General features: G+C 33.5%; 1 protein-coding gene across 2 annotated transcripts; it reads right to left on the minus strand.

Annotated features, from left to right (window-relative positions):
• Positions 1-1,465: 1,465 nt before the first annotated feature.
• On the minus strand, positions 1,466-16,106 carry LOC128180663 (putative glycerol kinase 5). 2 transcript variants are annotated; one of them, XM_052848797.1, is made up of 17 exons: positions 15,933-16,106; positions 15,383-15,544; positions 14,696-14,789; positions 14,035-14,110; positions 13,483-13,576; positions 12,705-12,794; positions 12,341-12,382; positions 11,808-11,945; positions 8,795-8,868; positions 8,136-8,196; positions 7,685-7,811; positions 7,017-7,121; positions 6,629-6,679; positions 6,242-6,285; positions 5,740-5,903; positions 4,732-4,868; positions 1,466-3,099 (listed from the first exon to the last, which is right to left on the minus strand). In XM_052848797.1, the coding sequence occupies exons 1-17, from the start codon at positions 15,963-15,965 to the stop codon at positions 2,954-2,956; spliced, it is 1,638 nt and encodes a 545-aa protein (XP_052704757.1). In that variant the 5' UTR covers positions 15,966-16,106; the 3' UTR covers positions 1,466-2,953. The 2 variants fall into 2 exon arrangements, with proteins under 2 accessions (XP_052704757.1, XP_052704758.1); XM_052848798.1 differs by having other exon boundaries at positions 16,006-16,096.
• Positions 16,107-16,110: the final 4 nt, after the last annotated feature.

Consider the following 16,110-nt stretch of genomic DNA (forward strand, 5'->3'; position numbering starts at 1 on the left):
AATATTTTGCCAAAAAATGTCAAAGTTCATCAGCTGGTATTTTTTACATAAATTATCAGAAATCAAAATCCTAGCAATGTGCACACTTCTGATATATTATAGCATTGAAAAATGATTTTTTTTAAGTATACAGTCTCATAACTGCAGCGGTGTGTGCATGCCTACAAATTGAGTAACCCGCGTTAGACCATAAATTTCCTATCTTATCCTCAGGTTAAGTTAATATTAATGGAAGAGCCACAGTAACACCCACAAGTGCGAACTTTGATTTTCGCATGTGACGTTGCAGTTTACAGCGTTCAACGTTTGTGACATCATAATAAAACTCATTTTAACCTTTGAGTACCCAGTGATTAGTTGTTGCATTTAGAGGAATTTAAAGATAACAAAATTTAATGGAAAAACAAAGTAGAATGTAAATATTTACAATTGATCTTCAAAACAACAACTTACTATCTTTAAAACTGTAGGAGGATTTATCTGTACAATAAAGGGTACCCTTTTATATGCCACCCGCCCACCATTTTCAATAACTAACCTGATTTTTCCTTTGGAAAACCTGGTTAAAAACTTCTTTTGAAACTGAAATATTTTATGATCCCAATCCCCCATTGAACATAGAGAAATTTATTGTATAATGAAAAAAAAATTCTTCTACAAGATATCTTTCAGAGAAACTATAATGTAGGATATAATACTGTGGTTTCATCAATATTGGTTGAATACAAATTCTTGTGGATTTCGCTGTTGAGTTGATCCATGAAATTAAATGTTCATTGAAGTGCAATTTCTATTAACTTTTTGTATTGATAGGGTCACTGGCCACGAATTTACGCATCCTTGAAACTGTGATTTTCACCTTATCCACTAAAATTGATACCCTTGAATATTAATGAAACAACAGTGCTAGTATTTCTTTTTCACTACTGGGCAACTAACAGGCAAACTGAATAAATCAAGTAGGAAGTTGTTTTTTTCAAGATTTTTAGCTGTTTTTATCATGCCTATTGTTGCTCAGGTGAGCAATGTGGCCCATGGGCCTCTAGTCTCTATAATGTCATACTCTGTTTGATACCAATTGCTTATTTTATACCAATGTAAATATATACCCACATATGTGACTTTTGTATGTTTACGCAATGTGATGATAGGATAATCATATTTAATAAATTTATGTCAAATCAAGTGATTGTTGTATTTGGATTTAATATAGATCTACATATTCCTGGTTTAAAAATCAAATACATGTATTACCAATCTAAATAAAATCAGATCTTTGATTCATTCCAAATAGATCACTACACAAATCTCTAAACAATGTGTATGTTAATGTATTTTACATGTATTTGTAATTTTTGGTATATTTTTGGAAAGGGATGGGGGGGGGGTTCCATGTAAGGAGATACATGTGCCTTGTGTTGTTATTTTACTGTGTGTTAAAATTCACAGAAACAATATTTCATATAAATATAAATCTTTTATTGGCGCAAACAAATATAGTTATATTATATCAAATAATTCATTATATTAAAATTATTAACAACTGTGTCATTTGGTTGATATCTTATGCAGTAAAATCAATGTTTTACATTTGTTCTCAGACACCTCACATCAGGGAAAATGACAACACATGGTAAATTTGATTGCCATATTAAAAGGGGAATTACCGGTACTCAGTTTTTCGAATTTAAGTTAAAAATATAAAAATAAGTGGCTCCCCTTGGAAAATCTTACAATATAATATATTTGCCAGAAGCATATTATTTGGAAATTTTTGGCCTAAAGAATCTAAAGATATATTATACTTTTGGGCTTTATTATAAGGGAAAATTCAAATATTTAAAAACTTTAACAGTACTTAAGGATCCTTGACACCCCATGACTTCTACTTTTTATGACAATACGTCACAACATTGCAATTTTAACGAACTGTGAAAGATTTTATATCGATAGAATTTAATTTTTATCTCTGTGGCGCAATGGGTGAAGCTTCAGTCTACCAACCGCAGGTCCCGAGTTCAAAAACTGCACGGGCTTTTTTTCATGAAGAGCATATCTTTCAGTAATTTAGAAGAATGGGCTAGCTTGCATGCAGAACTATTCTTTACTTAGGACATTGACGCCAACAGAAGGGGCACTGCTGGAGCTATTCCCTTCTTCACGTGGTAAGCTGAAATTTTGGTGTAAAAATCCCCATACTTGACAACTACAGTTTGTATGTGAAAAGTATTTAATAGGTAAAAACTGTGAAATTCATAATTTCTTTAAAAATTTAATGAATAAAAATATTACTGCTGTATGCAGATGTCAACAAACATATTACATGTATATAATGTGATGAATAGTTTTAAAATGGGATCAATGCCTAAATAATCGCTCTCTCTCTCTATCTCTCTCTCTCTCTCTCTCTCTCTCATTGCATGAGTATTTTCAAAGAAAAAAATTCATGATTATTAATAAAAAATACTTTAAATCACTAAGATATTCAGTAAGTTAATAAAGATTTCAATACTACATGTACTAAGTTGATGTCGCAGGAAATCCATATGGCACATTTTGAAGGAGAAACAACTCTCTGTTCTTAAATAAGCGCTTTTGTAGCAATGGCTGCAAGGATAAAAGTATATGAAATGCCCTGGGCATTAATGTATTGATGACCTTAAAAATATATATATATATGAACCAAAATAAAATATCTCAGTCTCGGCAAAGAGTATAAAAACCATCAATATCAAAAAGAACTAATGCTATGCATGCACACTTCATTGGTTAATATCCTATTGTACTGAACATGATCAACATCTCTATTGAACATAGAAGTTTTTATTTGATGCTGAGAGTAGGTTTATCTCTGTCAAAATATTGCTTATTAATTAATGAGAATCAGTCACAAAATCGTTGATATCGTATTGTTTGTACTCTATGGGTCACATGACCTAATAATTTCCTGTCATTAGTTGTACCACTCCCGTGATCTAATGACCGCTTTCTCCCAGTGAACAAATCTGTCCTTGTATCGCGACCACACATCTTTCTCCGCTACAAAGACTGTCTCTGACTCACGAATTTCTCTCAATTCTGCCTTGTTTTTCCATACTTCTACAACAAATTGAAATCAGTTGTTGTACTATATAAAAACAAAACAATGTCATAAACAAGAGGCCTAATGGTCACAGCTCTTACCTAAACAACAGATCTTGTATCTCTTTCAAAATTCATAAATGTGAAACTCTTCTATTTATTGTAAAACTTAAAAAAAATTCTTATATGTTACAAGATTTGACTATACATAATTTTATTTTAAAATTGGCTACTTCTGGTCCAGTGCTCTTGAGAAGAATATTTTTTAAGATACACATCCTATTTTCAGTGTGTCATAATTATCTCCCTTTTGAAAAGGGTTTTTGCCCTTTCCCTTATGTGACCTTTCCTGATCAAAATTTGCCCATAGTCTGTTGTTAGCATCGTCGTCCTCATTGTCATTTTCATCGATCTCCAAAACCACTTTCAACCAAATTCGGCACAAAGCACCATCGGGAGATAGGGACTCAAGATTGCTCAAATCAAGAGCCACACCCTCTTAAATTTCATTGTTTTCTCCTAAACCAATGCACCAATTTCAACCAAACTTTGCACAAAGCATTTTTTTTGGTGAGGGGATTCAAGATTGCTCAAATAAAGAGCCACACCCTCTTCAAAGGGGAGATATTTTAGAAATTTTTAGAATATTTATCAAAAATCTCTTGTCTTAAATTATTTGGCCAGAAAATCTTAAACTTGTGATAAAGTATCCACAGGTAGTGTAGATTCAAGTTTGTTCAAATCTGATGATCCCCAAGAGTAGGAAAGGCCCCGATGATCGGGTGGGGATCAATATTTTACATATTTCAGTTCAGGTGAGCTAAAACCTTAACATACTGTGGAATCATTAGATTTCGTGGGGGCCAATTTTCGTGGATTGCTTAAATTTTACTGGTTCGTGGGGACGTAATTTCGTGTATTCTCTAAAACCTACAAAGGAAATATGACTCAATTACCCTAATTTATTAATTCGTGGAGGATGTTAATTCATGGATGAGAGGTACCCACGAATTCCACGAAAATTGAGCCACCACGAAATATAATGATTCCACAGTAATTATTTTTAGGTACTAGTATTCCATTTCAAATATAGAAATTAACAAAATTTATTCACTGGATTTAATAGGACTCCAACGACATTTTACTAGTAAGAATTAAATATTTTCTATTGGATGTAAAACACCAACCAATCAAAAAAGATTTTATGTTCATCACACTTTTTCATGAATTCATGCCTTATATAAATGTATTAACTTAAACATACTGCCCAGTATTAAAAGTGAGATTGTCAACCAAAAAAGAGCTTGTACAAGATTCATGTTCAATTGCATTGTGATGTCATCTTTCTTGCTTCTTTTTCGCCATGGCATTATGGTTTCAACTACAGATATGCAGCAAAAGCTGTTGAATAAAGCTCATTTGAGGCGCAAAATGTGATATTATGCTGCAGGATACACAAAATACATGATAACTGTATTGAGGTATAAGCGATAATTGGGTCAGGTCGAAAATGTAAAGAAGCTCGGTATGCCTCACCCTCTGTCACGTTTTCTTAACCCTTGTCTAAATATAGCTTATATTTCAAGACAGTAACCATGGACATAGTATTTTATATTAACATCACTACAATAAATTACTAGTAGTCAATACCTTTGGCGAGTCCTGCTAGAAATGCCACCCCCAGACTGGTCATGTTAGCTCTTTGTTTGGCACGGTCTATGGTCTGGTTTGTGAAATCAGCAATTAACTGCATCAGGAAATCATTATTGCACACTCCCCCATTGGCTCTACAAAAATGAGATTTACCATAGTTTCAAAGATAGAAATGTAATTGCTGTCTGGTGACAACTTAATGAATGATCATTAGCTATGTTAAAAAGAGATTTTATGAAATACTGTAAATCCCATATACATGTATTATACTCTGTCCCAAGATATTTTGGATTCACATTTGGCTTAATTGCTTAATATTTATAAATACCTCAGGGTTCAAACGATGTTCATTCAAAAGTATGAAAAATTTTCAAGATTTCTCAGTCGAAACGCCCCTGTTGGCTTATCAGGTTTCAATACAATGCTAAAAAATGAGATGTCTACGGAGATTTTGTATTGCAGCAAGCCAAGATGATAACAATGAAAAATTGCGCGATGTATTCCGAGTGTATTCCAAATGGAGAAAAAATGTAAACATTCCCCATTATAAATCTCCGTAAGGAATCTGTTTTCGTTCCTGTGAACTTTTCCAAGTGAAAGATGATAATGTGTCAATGAAATTATCTTGGAAAATATCCCTTTCAACTATTTCAATTGCACTTCTTTCACAGGTAAGTGTATTTTTATTAAAAATCGTCCAAATGTGTTGCATAAATATCTTGGGACAGACTATAGGCGAGAACTTAATTCCGCAATCCCACTATTTTGTATCAAATCGAGAGAATATAAAATCGCAAACACAGAACTTTTCTCCATATTTCTTATAATTCTCAACTCTCAGAAAACGATGGCGAGATTTTAAAATCCGCAAAGGGTGCTTCTCGCCATTTTACGCGGATATTAATTCTCCCATTTAATTAGGAATTTACAGTGCGTAACTGTAAACCAACTTTAATTCGCGTGCGAAATCAGTGTCAATGACCGTGTTGTTGGTGACTTTGTTACCTGATGTGAGACAGAGGAATCCTGGTCTCGGACAGAATAGTCTCGTACAGGACTTTAACCCGGAACGCCAGGTTCTCTAGGATTGCCCGCACCACATGGGCCTTGGTGGTGGTGGGTTTCAGACCGATTAATGTGGTGGCTGCCTTGTCATCATTGATGGGGGCCTGTAATACAGAGAATACCTGTGTCATTGATGGGGGCCTACAGCACACAGAATACATATCAATTTCTTTGATGGGGGCCTACAAGACACAAAATATAATTTTTTTATGTACATCTATCATTGATGGGGGCCTACAATATGCAGAATGCATGTATCATTGACAGAGCCTAAAACACACAAAATATATACCACTGCACTATATAACTATGCACTGAGGGTGCGATTACATGTATTAACTTCAATGTTTGAGTATAGCTATTAAGATAATTTTATTCCAGGTCTAAAAAGCAGAAAACCTAGTAATCAGAAAAACAAATTAAAAATCAGTCAGAAACCTACCTGAAGGCCGCTGAATGCTCCCACAAAGTACACACCATCACTGTCTACAAACAGATCACAAATGTCAATATTACAAACTACATTTAATTCACGGATCAAGAAAGATTATTTTAAGAATTAAAAGGGTTCCAATAGTTCCAATATGGTGTATGTGGTACATTTATGTAATATGTAAATACCAAGTATAGTCAAACAGGCAATAACAAAATGCAGTCACAAAGTAGACAGCTGACCCTGACTTCTTTACAAATATCAAATGGTCAATACATTAAATATGTGGATTTCTTCTTCATGTTTTACTGAGGTTATAAAATATAAAGAAAAAGTGTCTACAACTTCCAGCTCTCTTTGATCTATCAATGGTATTAATTTAATTGTATATCTCACCTGGGACACTTTCTGCTATCTTTGCTGTGTCACTTACATCATCTATAAAACCTGTAAAAAAATGATCAAATACATTAATACATGTATCAACAATTATCAGCACATAATAACATCTTTACTGTCTGTCTTCCTTCTCTGTCTTTTCTCTGTCTCTCTCTCTCCCCCTCTCTCTCTCTTTCCCCTTACCCATTGACTTGGCCCACTCAATGAGAGACCCTGTGTTGGTAATGCTTGCGTGTGCTCTCTCTCTCTCCTTACCCATTGACTTGGCCCACTCAATGAGAGACCCTGTGTCGGTAATGCTTGCGTGTGCTCTCTCTCTCTCTCTCTCTCTCTCTCTCTCTCTCTCTCTCTCTCTCTCTCTCTCTCTCTCTCTCTCTCTCCTTACCCATTGACTTGGCCCACTCAATGAGAGACCCTGTGTCGGTAATACTCCCCTCTGCCACATAGGTGATTTCTTTGCCTATTTTCCAGCCCACTATTGGATAAAGTCCTGTGAAGCAAATTAGAAATTTATTTTACTTGCCAATGGGATGATTATAAACATCTTCAAACAAGGAAAAGGTACAGGCATAAAAGTAAAACTATTGATTATATATAACACTTCTCCTCGTGCAGTGCCTCTATTTGACCATACAATTAAGATCTACATGACTGTATTCTACAATACAATACAGTTAGAATCTACATGCACATGAATCTGTCAATACAGTTTGTGAACACATGTATCTAACAATACATTTATGATTTAAATTTAAACATTACAACTAAGATCTACATTTATACATGTAAGTCAATACAGCTAGGATCTACATGTTTCAGAAAATAAGGCTTGGATCTACAAGTATTTTAGAATACAGTCAAGATCAACATTTATCTGACAATACAGCTAGGAACTACATGTATAGGACAATACAGCTAGGAACTACATGTATAGGACAATACAGCTAGGAACTACATGTATAGGACAATACAGCTAGGAACTACATGTATAGGACAATACAGCTAGGAACTACATGTTTAGGACAATACAGCTAGGATCTATATGTACATTACCTGCTACAGATGCATGTGGAGAGCTTCCACAGTTCAGGTCGATGAAGGTCCCTGTCCCCATCGTACACTTTATGTCCCCCACCTCAAAGCAGCACTCCCCAAATAATGCCCCCGTCTGGTCAGACACCTGGACAGTCCGGAGAGAACAAATATCACCATGTCAATTGTGGAAAATAATCTTTGAATATTTACATTGGTCAATAACATGCCTCTCCCAATTCCCTATACATATATGCAGGTACATGTATAAAAAGAGGAAGACAAAATACTTCATTGATCGGTCAAACATCATGATAAATCATAATTTCCCTGTTAAATAGGTCTGACTTCACAAAAGAGCCAATACTAATCATTAACCTAACCTGATGATAATGGCCTACCCCAGCGAATACGCATGTACTTATGACCCACACTTAGCCAATATGTACACATGTACTATACAAGTACTTACAACCGCTGTAATAGGAATGGATGCCCCAAATATGGTTGGGTCTGTGCTGCCAAAGTCTCCACTAGAAATGACAGAAAATAAAACTGACAATTATATTCCCTGAGAGGGTAACAGTGTTAGGCAGAAATCTCAGTCTATATGTGCATGTACTTAATGTTGCGTAAACATGAATCACAACATCATATAACAAAATCTTTATGTTTTCCATCTTGTTCAATCATTTGTATGTATTCACATTAACTAATCAAAGTCTCCTAATTGCAGTAATTTAATTTAAACTAGCAAGTACATGTATATGTATCTACAAAAACATCTTCCTATTTTCATAAATGAGCAGAACATGTAGTACATGTATTTGATTTAGTTCTCATTAGTAATTACCCCTTAAAAATTAAACATTTTACAGTACATGTAATAGATGTATTTGATTTAGTTCTCATTATTACTGTATACAGAGTTATTTTCGCCCCATGTAATTTTCACCCTTCTACACTTGCTAACAAATTCGCCCAGCCACAGTTGTGTTTAAAGAAAGATAAATATGAGATATTTCTATTGAAACTCACCCAGTCTTAAATTCACCGCTGGAAACAAGGACGAAAATAATATGGGGCGAATATTTCCCAGTATACGTACAGTAATTACACCTACAACAGTACCTTGTGTCTCTTATCTCTGGTAAAATCTCCATGGGAATGTTCAACAAGTTACATACAATGGTGCTCCACTCAAACTGAAGAACAAAAGAAAACATTATATCACATGCATTTTTTAAAAAGATTTACTGTTTGACAGCTGTTCGTTTTCCCAACCAAGGCTTTTTCAGCAATACATAAAACAACTAGTAGGCTAATTGTTCGAGAACAATTAGAGGTCTTTCCACCTAATATTTTAATGAATTGCTAGATTGCTCTATAAGATTTACAAAACATTACTATACCTATGATATATGTTGTACTATAAAATGGGAAAACCACAAGGCCATTAATTGATAAATGGTTTTAAAAGAGATTTTTTATTTTTATTATTATCAAGCCATTTTTTTTTAAAATTCCATGTTGTATATATCGTTAAAGATTTATCTAATTACTTTTCTGAATTTTTTTCCACTTACTATGAACAAAACTGAGCCAAGTGAATATTCTTTACACAATCGTATAAACAGTAAAAGCTAACAATAGAAGAGAGTGTTCTACAGGCTAGCTGTCTTTGTACAAAATGAATAACAAGTTCCACTTGAGTAGCCACAGGACTTTATGTCACCCCTGCGAATGTGTTCGGAATGTTTTCTTTATCGTTGTTAATTAAGTAATAAATCCAGAGGTGTTCGAATGAAAGTTCACGAGACTTCACCGATATTTGTTCAGTTCCTGTGAAATTTCGAGCGGAAGTATAAGTGTTCGGATAATATTCTCAAAATACGTAAGTACTGGTCGTTTTTCATATCATATCCTATTTTGATTTATGTAAGAACGGGAAAAGCTTTCAAGATGTATGTCTTATTTTACCATCTAGCAGTTACTTATATAAACGATAATATTCAGAACAGAGTTATCGTTCGTGTTCTAACACGTGTAGAGTGGTTGAATAGCCATGTTTGATGCTTGTGGTGTGCAATACCATGTTTGAAAAAAAATAATGGGTGTCTGTTTTGCATTAAAACGTAGTATATCGAGCCATTTTCAAGCAACATTCTGCATAAAATGGTACAGTCTGTTTCACTATTGATGTTATTACTAGGTCAGGCGCGGATCGAAAATTAATCCTCAGGATGGATCACTTTTAAGCATGTTAGTTGTTGCAACAGCAGACAAAAACTGATTTTTGTATAGTCACATTTATTTCTAGAACACATTTTATTCACCAATTAATGAAGATAAAGTTTAAAATCAATAAACCTCTAGATTTTATATTTGACTACTAGAACGTAGATACTGTGAAATAGACTTTATACACGAGGTACGATTTTTACTGCGAAACTGAAAGGGTCAAATGAAACCACGTGGTCTAAAATTTGAATGACAATAACATTCGCAGGGGTGTATGTGATACCTGGCTGACCCAATTGAATACCTTATTGCGCAATCCAGCAAGCTATTGAAACCCTTACTATAATTCTGTATTTCAAATGATATGAAAATTCATTAATTAAAAGACTTCTAAATGACGTTGACCTTTGACCTTTATGTCATTTTGTTTGGCCAAGGTAGACGCTTCTATTCCAAGTGGTCCGAAGTCTGTACGACAAATAATAAAAAAGTTGGGAATGATTTTATAGAAAATTAAAAACTTTCATGGGGAATAACTTCTAGAAGAGGGCCTCAGATCCTTTCGGTATGAATAGATTGAAGAACCCTCCAAGTATACTGAATACATTGGTAAAAGTTCCAAGTCTTTATCTCTTATAGTTTCAAAGGAGTAGCGATAACAAGCATTTCGTACAATAGGGGCTATAACTCTGTAATTATTCAAAGGTATGAGCCAAGGGGCTATATTTTAAAATGTCTTAAGGTGTCCTACTACATCCATAAAAATGTTTTTCTCTACCACCCTAAACAAAAGAGATATAAAAACTCGTTAATTAACAGCTTCTCAAATGACCTTGACCTTTGACCTTTATGTCATTTTGTTCGGCCAAGGTAGACTCTTCCATCCCAAGTGGTCCGAAGTCTCTATGATAAATAATAAAAAAGTTGGAAGTGATTTTATGGAAATTTAAATACTTTCAGGGGCAATAACTACTACAAGGGGGCCTCAAATCCTTTTGGTATGAATAGATTGAAGAACCATCTAAGTGTAATGAAGACATTGGTAAAAGTTCCAAATCCGTATCTCTTATGGTTTCAGAGGAGTAGCGATAACAAGCATTTTCTTCTCAAAGGGCAATAACTCTGTAAGTTCTGGGAGTTCTTTGACACAGGGTCAATTGGTACCATAACTTTTAATGAGCAATTACATAAAGTTTAAGTTGTTTGGATAACTCTAATAATAAAAAAGTCACCCCGAGCTAAATAGAAAAAAAGAAGAAGAAGAAGAAGAAGAAAAAACATAAAGAAAACAAGAGGTCTTTCACCTGAAAGGTGGAAAGACCTAAATATATACATAGATATACATGTAAAAGGATTTATTCATGGCAAGAAATGTTTGTGATGACAAAGTTCAAACAAACCTTACGAAATTTTCTAGCATATACCAGTAAATAAAAGTATGTTTACAATATATCTCAGATACTGTGTGTGCTAATTATGCTAGAGCCTCTATCCATAATACTGTAAAGTTAACCAGCTTGTGTTCCAATGACTTGTAAGAGAAATTTTGACAAGATTTTTAAGAATGTCCAAGTTGCAAAATCAATATTTTTGGTCACAAACCTGGACCCAGTTTTTTAACATTACTTGTGTATGTGAAAGAGTTATTCTACATAGGCTTTCTTTTAAAAATAAGTTGCAGTGAACCAGTTTATCTCTGGTTATTTGTGGTTTAAAGTTGCCTCAAAATAAAGTTGGTTTAAAGTATCTGGTACAGAGACCCTGTAATAAAGACTTGATCATATCTACATAATTATATATAATTATATATATATGCTTTATCTTGAAAACAAGTTGCTACAAACCATTTTTTCTTGTTATTTGTGGTTTAAAGTTGCTGTGAAATAAAGTTCAAATACAGTACCTGGTATGGATCAAACAGTCCGGTTCCACTGGCGCACGAGTAGTCGGTGGCAACCAGCTTCTCTCGCGTCAGTCTGTATAACAACCAAGTCTCAATACAACCTAGAGACACCTCATGGACAGCTAGTTTGGCCTTTAACTGAACACAGAGAAAAATCAATGATTGGATATCATTAAAATAAACAATTTCTACATCAAATAGAGATCTGCAAGTTGTTTAAATGATTCAGTGTCTTCCATCTTTACACATTACAACCCTTTGTCAATAATTTGAACAGAAAATTTTCATGTAGCAGTAATATTGACATGTAGCTGTTATATTGACATGTAGCAGTAATATTGACATGTAGCAGTAATATTGACATGTAGCAGTAATATTGATATGTAGTTGTAATATTGACATATAGCTGTAATAGTGACATGTAGCAGTAATAGCGACATGAAGCAGTAATATTGACATGTAGCTGTAGCATTGACATGTAGCTGTAATATTGACATGTAGCAGTATTAGCGACATGTTTTTTAATCACTGACCTCTTCAACATTTTCTAAAACCCATATTAGCCTCATGGTAACCTAGAGAACAGAAATAGAACTTAAAAGTAACAATAAAAAAGTTTCAAATTATTCACAAATTATGATCAAGACAATGTACAAGAATATAATTTTAAAGTATCTCAGTCTGTATCACATTGTCAAAATCTTAAACCTGGATATACTTGTAAAATATCCATCTCTTGTTTATGCTCTCAAATAAAATAAATGTGGTTCTCTGTGATTAGATTTTCTGAATGTAATACAAGCAAAAATTCACATGGGATATGAGCTTGGTTATTATGTGATCACATCTTTTAAGAATCTCTTAATTTGAACCATTTAAGTTCATGATAATTTGTACCTGCTGCGACATGAATTTCAGCACACTGGCGGATAGAAACCGTTTCTGCTTAGTCAGCATGTGCAGGACAGAGGAACCACCATTTAAAAACTTCAAAATAAAAGTCAACCAAATTGATATGGGAGTCTAAACAAAACAGATTTAATGTTAATTCACATGGGAAATTACAGATTTATCTTTGAAACCATATCAATATGTATGCATGTATACATAAATATACACTGTATCTCACTTCCTGCTTAAATGGTTTGTAAGATGATTATTTGCTAAATGCAGTTACATGAAGATATATTACATCTCTATTATAATTATTATCTTAATTTACATAGAAAGAACAAGAGTTTACTCCCTTTGTGTATTTTGATACCATTATGATATTCAAACTTGTGTAATCTTATTTCTTGTATGCCATTAGAACAAGAGAAGCCAGTAGTATATATTTGTTACATTATTTTTTATACATGTATTTGACCTAATTTGTTAAGGAATAAGGAATCATTCTTTGAGTGTTATGAAGTGATCAAATATATTCTGGTGTGTCATCCGTATTTGATCACCTTATAATATACAAAGAATTATTCCTTATTATATTAACATGACTGTATTTATATAATTTTCAGCAATTAAATGTTAAAATAGTCATTGATGTAATGTATCGGACTGTACATTACAAAATCAGTTTGCAATGTTATCACAGCTAAGACACTTTTAAATGATGATATTCAACAAATAACGATGCAATCTTCTCTGGAGTGTGTGATTTCCCTCATGCTCTTACTTTCATTCTGAAGGAGTTATTCCAGCCTTTGACAATGTCCCTAGACCTGAGGTCTTGCCACGTGATAAAATTATGAAATGGCTTTCCCGTGACTCTACAAAGTAGTTATTATTCATTTGATAAAATTACAGAGAGCCAAAATATATTGTGTGTTGATTCCACAATTGGGTTTAAACGAACAAGGAACAGACATGTTACAACTATAAATAGTTTTATACTAATGTCATGAATATTTACATGCATTTGTATATTGTGTTCAAAACTGGCATATAGGTCCAATGGGTGAGTTGTTAAATCTTTTTGTTTTTGTTGATATAATGTATAAGAATGTAAAAAAGTGTCATTATATTACCACTGAACAGAAAGAGTAAAATTTGAACTGATATATATTCATGCATTATACATATAGTTCTGATTCTAGAATCACATGATACATGTACAGAACAGAACAATCAAATTGTACAAAGTTTTGGAATAGAATATTGATGACAACTAGAAAACAAAGTTTTTGCAGAACAAACTCTCAGTTTGGAAATAATGACCCTTTCTGACCTGTCCCAGGTAAGAAATGTGTTTCTCTGGGTCGTTATTCCCATACAGGCAATGTCATGGGCAGTTATCCCCGCAGCTAAAAAAGACGGACATTTTGGTGGTCATCAATAAAAGAAATCAAAGCAAAAAGCAGTCAAACAATGTCTTTTCAGAGATCTCTCATAAAAAGAAACCATTAAGAGGCAAAATGCAAGTCAATTAAAACATTATCTAAACTTAATGCTCTTTTAAATTACAAAATTATATGAGAAACTGAATAACAATTAATCAAGAGCACCACAAAGCAGAGTATCCTCAAAAGGAAATATTTTTCATATGTTTTGTGAATCAAGTTTGTTTATTGCATTCTATTGATATTTTATAACTTGCATGTTAAACTTGAGTTGTCTACATTGAGTAGTCTTATATCCAGAAATAATTCACTAACTTAAATTAAAGTAATAACTGGAAATGAGAAGGGTTTAACTAATCACTGTGCTTTAGAAACATGCAAGGTTGAAGAATCTAAGTGATCAAGTTTTTTTTTATCAACTGTCTTCCCTCAGCTTTTGTACAAAAGCACCCTCACACTCCCATATACACACTGTCAGCAATTAATGCTATATCGATATTACGATGAGGGGATGCAAAACAGCAGGTTTTTTGAGTGATTGCTAGTCACCTCTGATCGCCTCTTTGATGCTGTCAATGACCTGCTTCACTAAAACATCAGGCTCCATCTCCACCCAGCCAGGTTTGGGATGAAGCAACTGAATCTACAATCAATATATATTTTGTTAAAAAGATAGCTAATTTAAATTTGGTTTGTGTACAAAAAGTTGTTGAAATTCCAATACATGCATCTGTATTAAATCATCCCTAAATCCTTTCTGACAAGGAATGTCTATAATGGTAACTCATCTCTCTGTCATGTACAACAATACTAAAACTACCTAGTACAGTGTATATCTATAAACTTTGTTTTGGTTACGAGGTTTTGATTGATGTAATATTGCCAAACAAATAAATATCATTAACTTTGCATTGATAATTTCAAGCTGAATCAATTAAATATTTAATTTTCCATACAAATATTTATTGTCAATGTTTATTTATCTCTCCATAATGAATTGCTTTCAACAATTAAACCTTAAATTTCCACCAAGTCTTGCTGTTATAGCATTGATCATGGCGGTATGTGCATGTTTATGTATATGTCAGCAGATTAGTAACAGTTTATCATTCTTACCAAATCTACCTCCATTCAAAGAAAAGAAGTGGTCTATATAAGCATGATAAATTTATATAACACACGTCAAGTCATAACTTAAATGAGTATTCTCCCTTTTCAATACCACAATTTCCTCACCCTTTTGCTGCTGGCCCCTTTGATGTTGCCCTGTTTGGTGTAAACATGACTCCGTAGACTTGTTGTGCCAATGTCGACAGCCAATACAAATTTCTCCCTGCTGTCGGCTCCTTCTCCCGCACTATCATCATCAGCTGTAGGGGAGTCCATTCGTAGCACCTTCTATTGTGTGGAAAATATAAAAAAAATCAACTTACACTGTCAATTTAACAATAACATTCAACAAGAATTATGAGAATTATAACTGAGCTTATTCTGCAATACATGTACTTCTTGTCCGCAAAACAATGCACAACAACACACAGTGATAAATATTAATTAAAATATTCAAATAAAAGCTTCTTTCAACAATCCAATATATGTACTTTGAGGTATTCACATTCTCTATAAGCAAATTTAAAAGCAATTTTAATGGAATGACCTTTAGCTGTTAATACAAGGATGTTAAATCATGTTTGTTTATCGTTTTAGATGCATTTGTTGATATAAACAGAGAAAAGATGTAATGAAAAACGATAAAACGATAAACGATAAAACGATAAAACCTCACATGAATAAAACTTGCTCGATGTTTATCTTCCATTTATGTACACGACATCGGGGAGTTTTCAAAATCTACAAACCCGTAAATTATTTGGTGACTTCTTTTTTAAGTGTCACGTTTCAAATTGTATCGGTGTATGTGTTCGACATTTTGAACTGTCACATGACTCAAAACACTGCCACCT

The sequence above is a fragment of the Crassostrea angulata genome, chromosome 4 (assembly GCF_025612915.1).
Source record: "Crassostrea angulata isolate pt1a10 chromosome 4, ASM2561291v2, whole genome shotgun sequence".
Taxonomy (NCBI): domain Eukaryota; kingdom Metazoa; phylum Mollusca; class Bivalvia; order Ostreida; family Ostreidae; genus Magallana; species Magallana angulata.

Bases quoted from the DNA above. Each gene is read 5' to 3' on its own strand.
- LOC128180663 (XM_052848797.1), bottom strand. From the start codon at position 15,965: ATGGAAGATAAACATCGAGCAAGTTTTATTCAT. The intron at 12,795-13,482 runs GTAAGAGCATGA...TTTATTTTGAAG, and splicing joins ATAACTCCTTCAGAATGAAA to TTTTTAAATGGTGGTTCCTC. The intron at 6,680-7,016 runs GTAAGGAGAGAG...ATTTTTTTACAG, and splicing joins TGAGTGGGCCAAGTCAATGG to GTTTTATAGATGATGTAAGT.